Source organism: Megalops cyprinoides, chromosome 25 (genome assembly GCF_013368585.1).
Source record: "Megalops cyprinoides isolate fMegCyp1 chromosome 25, fMegCyp1.pri, whole genome shotgun sequence".
Lineage (NCBI taxonomy): Eukaryota > Metazoa > Chordata > Actinopteri > Elopiformes > Megalopidae > Megalops > Megalops cyprinoides.
This window is the reverse complement of record NC_050607.1, coordinates 15,165,564-15,180,272: the sequence shown is the minus strand read 5'-3', so window position 1 is coordinate 15,180,272 and position 14,709 is coordinate 15,165,564. Positions and strand designations below refer to the sequence as shown.

The window sequence follows — 14,709 nt, the reverse complement described above, 5'->3', positions numbered from 1 at the left end:
ACAGCACAAGAGGGAAAACCTGTTTAGAGATGTAGAATCGGAGCACAATCAAATTCGCTCATTGTTAAACCCGTCTTCAGAGTCCCTGATTAAAAACAGATTCTGATTCGCGGTGGATTGACCGCCATTCTCTTCGGTCAACCCACGGCGCGTCGGTCTCGGTTCCGTTGTGCTTCATTCGTTTATTTTTTTTTTGTCTGTGGTTTTATTTAATTACTTTCCTTTTGGGCTGTAAAGAACATAAGAGGCATCGGCACTGCAGGGCGATTCAGAGCGAAATTTAAACTACCGCTTACATGAAAGCGGCTTTTGAAACAAAAGACAAAAGCCTGAAAGAGATGGTAGCTCGTAACAACAGGAGACACAGTCACTTGCAAGTCCAGATTAGTCTTTGAGCGCCACGAAAGGAAAGGGGGGGGCGGGAAAGAGAGAGGGCCTCGCCTTTCTTGCGCACAAAAGCCACGTTTTCATCGGTTTCCCTCTTTCTCCGTCTCTTTGTGCAGGTTCTGCCGATTTGCTCCCGACGACTCGCGGTTTTTGTTTTGCTTTGTGTTTTTAATAGAAGCGTTTAATTGAGAGGGCCTGGCTGGCTCTGTGCTGACAGTCCTGATCCTTTGGAACCGCAGTGGCTTGTGGTTAAAGAAGCCAGAGGAAGGACAGCAAGCAGCCATGATGCGCAAATGAAATCACTCTCGCATAAGTATAATCACCTCCCCTTCACTTTCTGTTGCTACTTTAGTGGTTTTACAGTTCATTTCTCTATAGTAGTTGGCTAATATTCCCTATGTGACCTTTCACTTCTGTTTTAGGCACCCTATGAAGTATAGTAGACAACCTGGTTTTGATACCTGCAGCAACCATTTTGTAGAAGGTGCTTGACCAAAGTTTTGCCTGCTCTGTATTGAACTCTCAACCCCTCCACATTACAGTTGTTATTGAGAGCTCCTCAGAGGTTTTTGACTGTGGCGCTAAATGTTTGGTTTGTTTCTACAGCGTTTGGTGTTTTATTTATGTATGACTACGCAGACGCAGGTATAGCCTGTGTTTTTAAACTCACTGCAGACTGGAGAGATGAAGGTTAGATATGACTGTCTCAGCTTAGGACCAAAGCTTGTTTCTCAGATGTGAGAAATTCAGCGCTGGCGTTCTCCAAAAGCAGCCAGCGCGGCAAGGAAGCAGAGCTGGTACAGGAAGGCCAAGGGTTCGAGGGGCGATATCTCGTGCGACCGAGACACTAATTGGGGTTGTGAGTGCGGTGCCCTCCCTCTTTCAGCTTTTGTCGGGCTAAAAGAGAAGGTGCTCTCCTGAATCTGCCCAATTAAATGAAGCTGAAATAAAAATTCTCTCACCTTTTTTCTCTCTGTCCCATTATCAGTCTCATAGCTGACTGTTTTCTCCCCCTCTCTCTCAATAATGATGAGGAGGAGGGCTTATAGTGTTCTCTCGGCAGTAATCCAAAGTACCCATTTACAATCCCTATGCCAAGATGCACTGCTATAAGGTGCTCTCTCAGGAAGGCACATCATCATAATAATAATAATAATAATAATAATAATAATAATACCCAGTCATTCAAAGGCTATGACATCATGCTGGGGAATGGAACTTTTTAGTAGAATTAGACTTTTCATTTGATACTGAGAGGGGCAGTGGCTTTGAATGATTGAGTTTGCTTTGGAGTTAAGAATTACTTTGACAAGCGCTTGCTCAGGTCTCCATCTGAGGATCCCGATCTTTTCTGCTGTGAGGAAATGACCAGTATTGTTCCCTGTAGAAGTCAAGGTCACATTTGGTTCCTGCATGTTAATGCCATTTCAGCTGTCTTGATGGTGATTATCAGGTGTCCTTTGAGGCCAATATGCCAGACGAAATATGGGACATCAGAGCTTTCCAAAATTTAGAGAAAGGTTCAGTGACACATTTAAGCGTGTTTTGAGTGTGCTTTCCATGACACAGGAGTGTTAATATCTTGCATCCCTTCTCCAATCTATAAATTATTCCTTTGTTTAGGTTAGTGCTAATATGAAGAAATTATAGAAAAAATGAGAGGGCTCATGAACATGCATCTTTATTCACTGACAGACTGACCTTTGTCTCCTCTTTGTCATGCCAGATGTGAATGAATGTCAGTCAGGACATTCACTCCAAATCCACTTATTGTGATTAACTTTTTGGTAGTAAAAATAAAACAAATGCCAGAGGACGATGGATATGAAATATGACCTCATTTTACTTTCGAAAAAATCCATCTTTATGAACAAATCCAGGTTTATTGGGAAACTAAAATACGGCAGCCGTTATTTATTCTGCTCTATACGAGTGAGTGAGAGTGGGACAATCAATCAAACTTTTAAAGGATTTTTAGAGGAGTGACGTACACAAAGGGGTTGTAAATGCTGCACCCACAGCTCTGACTGTGTTTGAATTTTGTTCTTTCTCTGGGCCTTTGCATGTGTGCAGGTCCTCTTGGTAAGCGGGCGTGCCAGAAGGCATTGGTTCTCATAGTTTAAACAGTGAAATCCATCAGGTGGGGCCCTCTTTGGCAGTGACTGGCACTTGTGCTCACGCTCACCTGCTCTCACCTGTCGTCTTTGTCTCTCTCACCTGTCCTCTGAAGGCACCCTGCCCTACGAGATCAAGATCGTCATCGCCGGGAACCACGAGCTGACGTTCGACCAGGAGTTCATGGCCGACCTGATCAAGCAGGACTTCTACTACTTCCCCTCGGCGTCCAAGCTGAAGCCGGAGAGCTACGAGAACGTCCAGTCCCTGCTGACCAACTGCATCTACCTCCAGGACTCCGAGGTGACCGTCCGGGGCCTCCGCATCTACGGATCCCCTTGGTGAGTGGGCGCACCAGGAGGGCACGGGTTCTCATAGCTAAATAGAGAAATTTTGCATTGAATTGAAGCTTTCAGTCTGTGAAGGCTGCTCAGTCCGCGTGGCCAGGATAACGGACTTTTATTTTTGTTAGTAGGTCTGTTGTGGATAATTCTGCTCTGACTGTCTGCCTTGGGTCTGCAAACCGTCAAATTACAAGTGCGCAAAACCTTGGTTTTATTAACAGCATTCCTAACCTTCTTCCATAACCTCAGAGCAACTGAATGTCCCCAAGATTCCAGAGCCTTATGCTGTTCCAGGACCCTCACAGAGCAGTAGAGCTGCGTTTGCCAAAACCCTCACAGAACACAAAACGGCTCATAACATCCTAAAATCTCCAAATAGCTCTGGGAGAGAAAAGAAGTGTTCTTATTTAAATGGGGTGACTGCTAGCTTAAGGTTATATATATCAGTGTCTTGTCCTTTCAAAGAACTTAGCTTGCCATCTAGGTTATGTCAGACACAAAATCAATTTTTTCCTTCTCTCAAAGCTACTGATGTCACAAGACTTAAGGATCTGATTCTCCATCCAGTAAATTGCCTTGACAGGGACTTAAAATTGAAATTTGTTTTTGTACAAATTAGGATAAAAACGGTGTATATGTAAATTTAAAACCAGACACACTCATGACGCAGGATCGGTCTAACACCATCCGGATAGACCAGAGGTGAGAATATCTTTGATATAAATCTTAATTTATTCATCAGCACATTGTTTTCCTTTTCCAAAGGTGTGCACTGCAGCTGAATACTTGTGGTAGACTAATAAACCATTCAAATCGTACGGTGCCTGAATTTGTTAGAACATAAGTTCTGGCAGCCACGACAGTGAGGAGGGGTAGCTCATTACACAAACATAATGAAGCCTTTGTCCTGTGATCGGCACACGAAGGCATTTTGCCTGAAGGGTTTCATCATTTTTAGGAGGGAACTCCGGCTGGAAGCGGCGTGGCGTTTCCGCGCCGTGCTGTCCGTCTGTCTGTCTGTCTCCCCTCCCCATGCCGCTGGCTCGGGTGCGAGATCGCCAGTAGAGCCCCCCGTCTCCTGTTTCCATCAGGAACAGTGGGACGGAGCCTCTAAAATCTGGTCTCCATGGTGATTTCTGCTCGCAAACGAGCTGGATTTATGGACCGGAGCCCGCTGCGCCTCGGGCGTGGGGTTTTTGAAGTGCGACGCGCCTGTATCGGCTGGACCCGTCCTCCCTCCCCTATCCATCCATCCATCCATCCATCCAGCCATCCCTTCATCTCCGCAGAGCTGAGTGATAATGGAGGCTCAGCATGGGACTCGCCTCCCCTTGTGGTGCGGCAAACTGATCAGTCTCGACCAGATTTCGCTACCACACACACACACACGCGCAAACACACACACTCTCTCTCCCTTCCTGCCCCCATCACACAAACACATACACAACACACACACACACACACACACACACACACACACACACACACACACACACACACACACACACACACACACACACACACACACACACACACACACACACACACACTCACTCTTGCCTTCCCTGTCCCACACAAACACCTCCATCCCCCCCTCTGACTGCCTCTACCCAAATTAAAGTCTTGGCAAGCTGTGGTTTTCCCAAATCGTAACGATTTGTCATTTTCCAAAACAGGGGAATCAAAGGATGGAGGGGGGGATAGAGTTGTTTTTTTCCCTCCGCCGACCGTAATGCAAGTTTACGAGTAATTTGTCATCAGCACATCACAGCCTTGCCGCATTTCAATACCAAAGGAGGGGAGAGAGAAGAGAAAGGAGCCCGCAAGAAAAAAAAAAAGAAAGAAGCTAATTCTCGTGTGGGAGGCAGTGGAATTAACAGAACTTGTCCTTTCAAAACCTCAAAGCGCCAACAAGGCGCGACGAGACAGAGAGGCAGAGAGAGAGAGAGAGACAGAAAATGACAGAAGGCGGAGAGGAAAAAGCGTGAGGGTGATTGATGAAACGCTCAGCGCGGTTACGCGCGTGTTCAGTCACATAACCGGAGGTGGAGGGGGGGGGTTCTCCTTCTCAGGCCTCGCATTCCACACACCTCCGGTGCTAGGGGTCGCGGCTTCCTCGGGAGAGAGAGGCTCAGGTTGGTGGGTATCTGCATTGGCGCCGCGCGGCAGTCGGTTCGCGCCGCGGTGTGTTCGGGGTGCAGAGAGAGAGCGCTGTAGCGGCCGCCGGTCTGCTGTGCTCATTAACTCCCATTATGGCACGGGCCGAGGTTAATGAGATTACGAGAGTTAAGCAGCACTGAGTCCGCTGAGCTGCTCCCCAGCGCTGGAGCCGGAGAGAGCCCACCACCACCGCTCCTCCTCTGTGCTAAGTCTGGGATAAGCTAATAAGCAGCAGTAACGCTTATGTGTCTTATTTTTTAGACATAGTTCTTGTCACATTTCTTCCCCTTTTCACCCAGCTGTAATCAGCTGTTGAACATTTGTCTCTGCTCACCATAATAATCTGTGCAAATGCAGTGCTCTGATACATATACACATCGATGTTAAGTCCACAGTGCACCAGTGCATTTCTCTGATGCCATCAGAGCAGATTATAGATGCCTCCACAACTCTGAGGGTACGGGAAACATTGTGATGAGGAAATCTCGGCCGAACTACCCACCCCTACCCCCGGCCAAATGAAGCTGCTGTGGGCTCCTTGTTATTTTCGGCAGGTGACACAGCTGGGATCGAACCCAGGCCATCGGGGACAGCCTACACCTTCACTGTCAGACCCACATGGAAATCTGTCTATTCACTGGTCTATTTTAACCCCTGTTTGTTGACAGATCAATTATGTATGAGAGATATCACGCAGCTGAATTGCGAGTTTTCACCATTCCAGTTTACCCAATATGAACATGAATTCCTATAATCTATGGCACAGCCACAATTATTAAATAATAATGGGTTTTTTTTCCAAGCCTTACCCAGTATAAGCCCTCCATACATTTGTAAAGAGTGCAGGATTTGGTACTTGCACAGAAAGCCTAGTCACACTGATGGCGGGAAGGGAAGGCTCCATTATTCTGCTGTTGTGCTCACTATTGTGCCTGCGTTCAATTCTGTATCTCTAATAGATATTTCCTTTATCCCCTCTACTTTGTGCTTCCTCTGTATTAAAGCCCGTTGCCAGTGGGGAGCTGGAAGTGTTTGGTGAGACACTGGGCTACATTCATTCTTGTGTTAGACAAACGAACTGAAAAGCCTCAGCTTTCACATACCAATATGTTTGACCTGATTTTTTTAAAACCATGGCATAAAGTTCTCTAAATGTTGATAATGAACTTCCCCTGAACCCCCCCCCACATGTGCTCAGTGACCCTGGCAGGCTTTATTAGCTTAAAGACGGGGCTGGGGGGGGTTGGGGTGGGGGTGTCTTTTTAAAAATTCAAATGGAAGAAATTGTACAACACTCACTCCATGTGGAATCATTAACGAGCGAGATGTGAAAGACTTCTTAATTATATTTTTTAATTATTGAGGATTCGCTTCTCTTCTTTTGTGGCCTAATTAAAACTTGTCATCAAAAAAAGAATGTCTTCTCCTTTATTTTCCTGGTGGCTTAAATGGAATACCTGCACACTTAGCTTTGTATCCTAAGCTGCTGTGGTCTCTGGTCACTCTGAAGTATCGCCTCACCTGCTCCTGTCCCTGATGTCTCCCACAGAGACCATTTACAGAGACTTTTAATGACTCCGTTGAAGAGGCAGGTGCAAACAGAGCCATTACTTCCTCTCCCCTTTCATGTTTTTAATTATTGTCTGGCCTGGAGACTGCTACAGTGAATGCAGAGAGTTCAAGCCAGGTCATTTTCTGAAGAGCAGCTCTGAGTGTTTATCAGTGTGTTTCAGGTCTTCCTCTCAGTCTTGCTGCATTGTCAGAGTTTTGCTGTGCCTCCCTGGAGGCAGGTGTATTCTGGGAGTTGGAGTTCTGCACCTGAAGCTGTGTCCCTGCAGTCTGTGAAACCTCTGGGCTTGTAATGGAGAACTTTCTAAACTCTCTGTACTCCACGGGCTGCTACAGCTATCCTGATGATGGAGTCACAAAAAACAGAGTTCAGAAGTCCTGAGAAAAGCTTGTGATCGTTGCTGGGTGGGGGTTGGCTCAGTGAATTTGTGAATTGAGGAGGGGCTCAGCGGGGTGCCACGCAGAGCACAAGGGTGAACTCTTCCACCTTTTAGGGGAGAGGAGAAGGGAACGTCAGGGGCCTTTGTAGAAAGGCTGGGAGCGCACATACCATTGAATACCCCAATGCTCTCCAAAGCAGGACTGCGATGAGCTCACCTTGCTTTTCTCCATCACGTCTCTCTCCGCCCTTGTTTTTCTCTCACATCTCCCGTCTCTGGTGTTTTTTTTTTTTTTTCTGAAGCTCTGCCAATTACCCAGCCCCAGCAGAGACTAAACGCGCCGTGATGGAGGTGCTTTTGTTGGTGGGCGAAATGGAACGCGGAGAAGGCGCTTTGTGTGCTGTTTCCTCAGGGGCGTCTCTTTTAAATTACCTGTGAAACGGCCCCCAGGGGCCGCCGAGCTCTTCCTGCCTCCGCTCCCTCTCTCCGTTCTCCCTCTCTCCCTGGGACAGAGGCTGCGCACTCCAGGGCATTGTCTTTACTTGTGGGCGCGATGCTTTGGCTGTGTGTGGCACATGCACCGAAACCCTGTCAGGGGCCTCTGTGGAGCCCCAAGCAACAAGCGTAACACTCATATATACCTTCGTCCAAGGCTTCTGAACTGAAGGGATGATGAATGGTCACAGGTTGGCTATAGGACTGAAGAGGGGACCCTTTCTTCTAAGTGACTATCAGTATATGGGAGTGTCTCAGGTAGTGGAGCTGTGTAATGCTTCTAATATTGTTGAGTCTTCATGTGGCTTTTTGCTTGTGTTGTGCTCTATCTCCCTTGTAAGTCATTGGATAAAAGCATATGTCAAATGAAGAAATATAAATGTAGCATATGTCAAATGAAGAAATATAAATGTAAAGTCTTATCCAACCTGTGATGTCAGAAAGGCATTTTGAATCAGACAGTAGGCAGCGGGCAGTGGACAGTGCCCCCAGTGCAGGAACTTTACCTCCTGTACGGTGACTACTTCCAGTTAATCACACCAGAGGTCAGATCTATGGCTTGCCAGAAGTCATGACTTGAATTAGCTTTTGCCGCACAAGAAATGCCTCCCATTGACTGAGTGTTTCATGAGTTAAATGCTGGAGAGGTATTGTAGTACCAGGCTTTTCAGAGAACTTTAAAATAATTTGTGTCTCCTGGGGTTTTACACATTCTAATTTCCAACTAAATGGGACATCTGTTTGAGAAAGGGAAGATTTGCCACGGTTGCCAAGGCAACTATCATTCCGTAGGAGGAAAAAAAGGTTTCAGCAGCTTTATAGACGGGAATTAGACAGAATTTAGTGGTCGTAACTGACATTATTTTTGCGAGACACATAGTGCTGAAGCACTTGTGGTTGTGTAGGATTATGCTCTTCCTCCCTCTCTTCCAGAATAGCAACATCAACAGTTTACAGGGATAACCTGAAATGAAATGGAGGCATCGCTCTCTACGGTCTGTTACCAGTTAGAAAGGGAAGAACCTCCTTTAGCAAGGAATAATGAAGCAGCCTTTATCTGGTTTAGATACGTGTTCTGAAAAGGTTTGATTCGGACAGATGTGTTATTACATTGCATTTTACTTTGACTTAGAATGACATTTAGTACATATAGAAATATATAGCATTTTTAAGTGAAAGGGAGGTTATTTGGGTAAAAGTTGGCCAATTTTGGCAGTGCATAACATGTAGATAACGCTCTTCTTCTCCGTGCCCCCTTTCTTTCTCTCTCTTCTTCTCCATGCCTCTCTCTCTGTTCTTCTTTAAGCCCCTCTCTGTTCCTCTCTGCTCCTCTCCAAGCCCCCCCCCCCCCCTCTCTGCTCTGCTGGGCCTGGCTCACACTTCCCTCCTCCAGGCAGGCCTCACACTGCTTCAGGCAGGGCCATATGACACCAGTCCTGGTGCAGGCTTGCTCGCACCTGCTCTGAAATGCCGCGTTTGTCAGAGGGCCCTGGCTCCCGCGCTCCACCCCCCACCGGCGCCTGTGCGCCCGAGCGCCTGGCTTTATCTCCGTCCACCCCTCTCTCCCCTTCCCTCTCTGTCCTTATGTCTCTCGCTCTCCATCTCTCTGCTCTTTGTCTCTCAGGAGCGCGTCCCCTCCTCGGCAGAGTCTGGTGGCGGTTTGTCGAGCGCCACGGCGACACCCCACAAACGGCGCGCCCGTAACGTACCGCCGACGTATCCGCAGCGCGTCCTCGGCTCCGGTGGGAGCTCATTAATCCGTTCCATATGAAGCCCTCCTTTCTGGCCCAGCAGACTCCTCATTCCCAGGGTCTGGAATCAGAAATCCCACACAGAAAAGCTCCTTTGTTCCCTTTCCCTCATATTTCCTTTGTTCGCCCCGGCGTGCGGCTCGCGCCTCCTGCCACACTGATTATCCACCCCATTAACCTGCTAAAGGCAGGTGAGCGGGCCTAGCGGGGCCGTGCCCAGATTACACCCAGGCCCCTCCAACACGCTTATCCAATTTTGGCTCTCCAGGTAGACCTGCTCTCACTGTGCCATCAACCTGTTGTGAAGAGTCAGGGTTTTGCAAAGACAAAGGACTTCTGGTCACCCTCAGCAGCCTAAAATGAATCAAAGGTAAAGGGAACGAGTGATAGGTTTGGCAGAAAATGGATCTTGGGAACTGTGTTTTAAATATTCCATGATCCTGAAACATTAACCAGAAGTTAATTTTAGAGGCATGTCATTTTTTGCTTTTTTTTTCTTTATTGATGAATATTTATTGATATTATTTTTGATGATTATTTACTGATGATTTATTCATGAATCCCTTAGAACGAAGACATAGATTGATCTACAGATATGCACTGTAACTGAAATCGCTAGAGGAGGGAAAGGCCAGTCAATTTTTTTACCAGGCTCATCTTGAGCAACACATATAAGTGTGTTATTTCAAGTGATAACAGAGCTGTGTATCTTACAGCTATACATTGCAGCAATGAGCTGGTGTATGAAGAAAAAAGGATAATGGTCCAGTAAGAATGACCTCATAACTACAACGCATTCTGTCAAAGCTTTGTGCTTTTCTTTGCCTAACCTGGCATGAAAGAAAGTGTGTGTTCAAGTTACATTGCAAGGAGCAGAAAATGTGTATTAGCTTTTGTGAAAATATCAATATGAGAGTGCAAACTTTGCAACATGAATGCGCACGACGCCCCGCTGGTGTTTTCCCCGCTCTTGTGAAAATAATGCAGATGAAAAGCGGCCGGTCCCCTCTCTCGCACAGAGAGTCTGAAATCATACCCTGCCAAAGCCGGAGAAGAGGGGGAAGGAGACAGAGAACAAAGGGGGAGAGGAGAGGAGAGTGAGAAGACGGAGATGAGTTTGTCTTGCCTGACATCAAACTTCATTACAGCGTGTCAGCAGGCAGAGGGAGCCGGCAGAGGAGCGCTCCCGACGAGAGATGGGCTTTTTATTCATGTGTCAGTGCCGGCTCTGCCAGCTCCTCGCGCGCTCCCTCTCGCCCTCTCCTCTTCCTCTTCCTTTCTTTCTCTCTCTAGCTCTCTCTCTGTCTCTCGGCCTCTCTATCCCTCTCTCACACACACTCCTTTATTTATTTCTCTCTCTCTCTGTCCCTTTCTCTGTCTCTGTTGACTCTGTCCCACTCTCCCTCTCCTTTCTCTGCATCCCTCTGTCTTTTAGTATCCCTCTCTCGCACACTCTTCCCTTCTCTCCGTCTTTCCTTTCCTCTCTATCCCTCTTGCACTGTCCCCGTTTCTCTCTCTTTCTCCCTTTCTCTTGTTCTCTCTCTCCCCCTCTCACTGTCTCTCCTTCCCACTCCCTCACCCTCTCTTGTTCTCTGTATCTCTCCCTCTTTCTTTCACACCCCCCCCCCTTTCTCTCCCCCTCCCTCCTACCCCAGAGCCTTTCAGCGCACAGGGTAAACTCTCCTACTTTTCTTAAATTGACGACGTGAACCGGAATCGCAAAGTCTGGGGCAGCTGTCAGAGAGGGAGGGGGCTGACGACACTCTGGCGGGTAATGGCCGTGGAGGAGCGGCGGCTTAAGCGCACGGTGGCCGCGGGTGGGAGGAGCAGCAGAGGTGGCTCTCGGCAGCACCGGGAGAAACGGGCTGGAAACTCGAGCCCAGCATTTGACAGAAGGGCGTGTGCTCCCACACGGTGTTCGCATCGGCATCAGCAACACCACCGCCAGCACTACCCCCTCTGCAAATTAGAGAATGCACCAAGGTGTCGTGGATTTGACTTTAATTGCATAATATGTAGTTGTATATGCGTGCGTATATTATATACTTTATAATTGTATGATGGGTAATTATAAAATGTAATTTGCTTGATAACAGTGAAAGTAAATCTGTCATAATCCATCTTTAACCCCCTGTTATTTCCCTTCTATTTTCCTGTTAAAACACCCTGATTCACCAGTCAGGAGAGCGTTTCTTTTCCATTGGAGAGCGCTAAGGGTTAAGCTCAGCCCGGCAGGGAACATTGCTCTCAATGATCAGCTTGAATTTGAACAGCTGTGTACAAATTGATGTCCTGTTGTAAAGAAGGAAGACACTGCGTATTCTCTGCGATGCAGTCCCTCTGTGCGCAGATGCGGTTCTGCAGTAAGAACGGGTGTCAGTGCGGGTTTGCCTGGTGTATCAGCAGGAGGCAGGCAACGTGGCAGAATTCTGTGAATCACCTCTCGCTCCTCACACCACACGGACGATGCTGTCGTTTAGTAATATCTTACTTTTTTAATATATTAAGCTGCATTTCGGGACTCCAGCAAAGAAACACATTTTCCTCACAAAAACCATGACCCAGGACACTTCAATATGTATTTAATCTTATGTCAGCTGAACCGTAGAGCAACCCACTGTAGGTCGGACAGCTTCAATTAAATTATAGAGGAGTGCTGTGAAGGCAGAGCTTGTGGAGATGTGCGATGTGTGATCGGTCTGAGTCCTGCCGTGCGTTTCCTATGGGGCCGTATGATGCAGTTGTCATCAGGTCAGCTGAAAGTGATTGTCTCAGCTGGAGCAGCAGGGCCAGTGGCAGAGAAGCAGCTTGTGGAGTCGTGAATGGCGTTTCCCTGCGAGTTTTAATGCCCCAAAGGGAGCAATCGCCCCAGACAGGCGCCACAGATTTTGTTGCGTTTTGTTGCGTTCCGCAGGTGGTCGGCTGCATCCTGGGACCATCCACACGCAAACATGCATCAAGGATCACGCCTCCGTCTGTGCAAAGCAGACCATCACGTCTGCTCACTAGGGTTTTGCACCTAAAGGTTTAACACTGATCAGCCAGATCCCAATTAACTTAAACTGTGATGTTTCACTCTGATCTGAGCTGTGAGTGCAGGTGTGTATGAGGGACAGGCTTGTGGGCTAGAGGGAGTACTACTACCAGCCAATGGGGAATGCAGCAATTTGCACAATCTAATATTTCTGATGGCCTCATCAGTCAACAGTGAATATCGGCATCAGTCTCATGTAACTGGTGCAGAGTTCTGTATGTGAGTGATGTATGTGCACATGTGCTGTGTTTTGTCAGTGCGACTCCAGGGCTCCAAAACCAGGAGAGTGACATTGGTCATGTATAGGGAGAGAATGTCCTCAACGTGCTCCATGTTAGGGGAGTAGGGTGTCGGCTCAGGCCTTTTAGCGTGTAAATAAAGATGGGGAGAGATGTGACCTCTTTCCCTGTGACTCGCAACACTAGCATAGCCCCAGGAAGGCCGCCTGTATCCCTCACCTGAATGGGCTGGCTGGCTTCCTGCTGCTGTCGCCGGCTCTCCCGTTTTCTCGGAGCGCGCCGTTTTAATCCACACAATCGTCGCAGTCTGATGTTCTCTGCCTCCCAGCGTTTTTCTCTTCCCCGCTTCTTCAGAGGGGAGTCCTGCTGAGTAGATTTGTCTTATAGGCTTCAGAACTGCATGCATGTTCCACTGTGATTAAACTTCAAAGTCCGTTCGCATGCCGTTGTGTGCGCTGCCGAAGTGAGCCGAGATCTGAACCGAAAAGGACGGGCGAGGTCAACGTTTCTGGAAAGTTCTAAAAGCTGAAAAAGTCCGCTCTCTTTTTTTTTTTTTTTTTTTTTTTTTTCTTTCTTTTTTTCAGACTGAGGAGGTTTTGGTCCTTTTGTGGATGCCGTTCTTTGATTTGATTAGTCCGTGCTTCTCCGTTTGTGCTTTTAGAGTGTGGGTGATGAGATGGCGTGCAGCAGGTGTGTGTTCTGTGGGAGTGTTCTAAATGTGTGTGTGTGTGTGTGTGTGTGTGTGTGTGTATGGACATTGCTGCATCTTTGGCTCCGCTTGCGGATCAGAGCTTTGGGCTGTAGGCCTGGTAAAGGGGGGCTGCAGGCTTGAGCCCTGCGCTGAGAGCTGTGCCCTCCACTTTACCTGCACAGCTCTGTTAAAGCTTCAGCTTTAATATGTACGGTGGGGGCTGTATAACTGTGTAAGTGACCCAGGAGCAGGATTCCCATTGGGCAGTGAGGTAATGGGACCTCTGGTTAGCCAGTCCCCCTCACCTCATTTCCTGCCTGTGAGAGAGCGAGCCTTCAAGCCGCAGCCCTTACAGACCCTTGATGAGACCGTCGGAGCTGATGAAGTGGGTCTTCATTGGCTCATTAAAATCAAGGTCATCGCTTCAACGGCGCAGACGGCGCAGAGCAGCCCGATTGTTCAAATGAACTCGGGCGTCTTAAGGGAAATTATCCTACTTGCCTTTGTCTTTTGTGGAGTTTCTTTGCTCCTCTGTTCGGTTATCAGACCGTAGGGATCGTTTTACTGCCCAGATGTCTAATTTTGGGCCTCGGTCGTGTTTACGGTCACTCTCTGGTCAGGGGCCTTTTTTTCGCAGCCCGTTTTTGATGTTCGGCAACATCAATAACGGCCGTGCTGTTTCAGTTCTGTGACAGACAAAACCGTCAGGATTCAGAGCAGTTTGTTACACAAGCTTTTTGATCTGGAGCTAAATCTGTATCTCATCCTGTCACTGACGTTTTTACATCATTATACCTAAAGTGCTTTGAAGTGCATTTAGTACCAGTGTGAAAATGGAAATAATTTAACATTTCGGGTCATTTTTCTTCAATCATTTTGCCATTGCAAGGACAATTTTCCGTGCGCACACATCCGGCATTGAGGGTTCTTGCGTAATTTGCCCTAAGTAGAGTAATGGGTTGCCTTTTTATACTGCAAATCTTGTATCGTACACTGCATAGTAAATAAGTGACCAGTGAGTAGTGTAATTGATCTGTATGAGGACATCACTCACATTTTAATTCAATGATCCCTCTGACACCTCTTCATTACCCGAATGTGCTTTAGTGTCCACAATATATGCATCATTGATAGCTCACAGAGGGCCCGATCAGCCCAAGAGAGCTGTTGTTTCCTAAAGCAAAGGTTTAAAAGTTTTCTGAAGATCTAATAGTGTTCAATTAATTCTTAATCACGACATTTACCCATTCTTCTCCTTTGCCAGACGGGGACGTGTGTGGAATGAGAGGTCTGTCATAAAGACAGAAGAAAGGACAGAGTTCCTGAGAGAGGACAGAACCTAGACTTTTACATCTGTGGATTTATCTTCTTTGTTCCTTGTAGCTCTATCTTTCAGTGACAACAAAATCTTTTCTGGCGTCTCTCTCATTTGCTTTGACACTGGTCATATTGAAAGGGGTCTGAAATGCTTCACAGAATAACTGAGGGGCATGTTTTGATGCAGTGCTTTCGAGTCTTATGGCATGATGACCATCAGAAGACGG

General features: G+C 47.3%; 1 protein-coding gene across 1 annotated transcript in view; it reads left to right on the top strand.

Moving 5' to 3' along the window:
• The window catches only part of mpped1 (metallophosphoesterase domain containing 1), a 36,584-nt gene that overhangs the window by 10,889 nt on the left and 10,986 nt on the right, over nt 1-14,709 (top strand). The window contains exon 4 of the mRNA XM_036520162.1: nt 2,618-2,843. Within this exon, the coding sequence (XP_036376055.1) occupies nt 2,618-2,843 (226 nt within the window). The remainder of the gene's footprint in view (nt 1-2,617; nt 2,844-14,709) is intronic.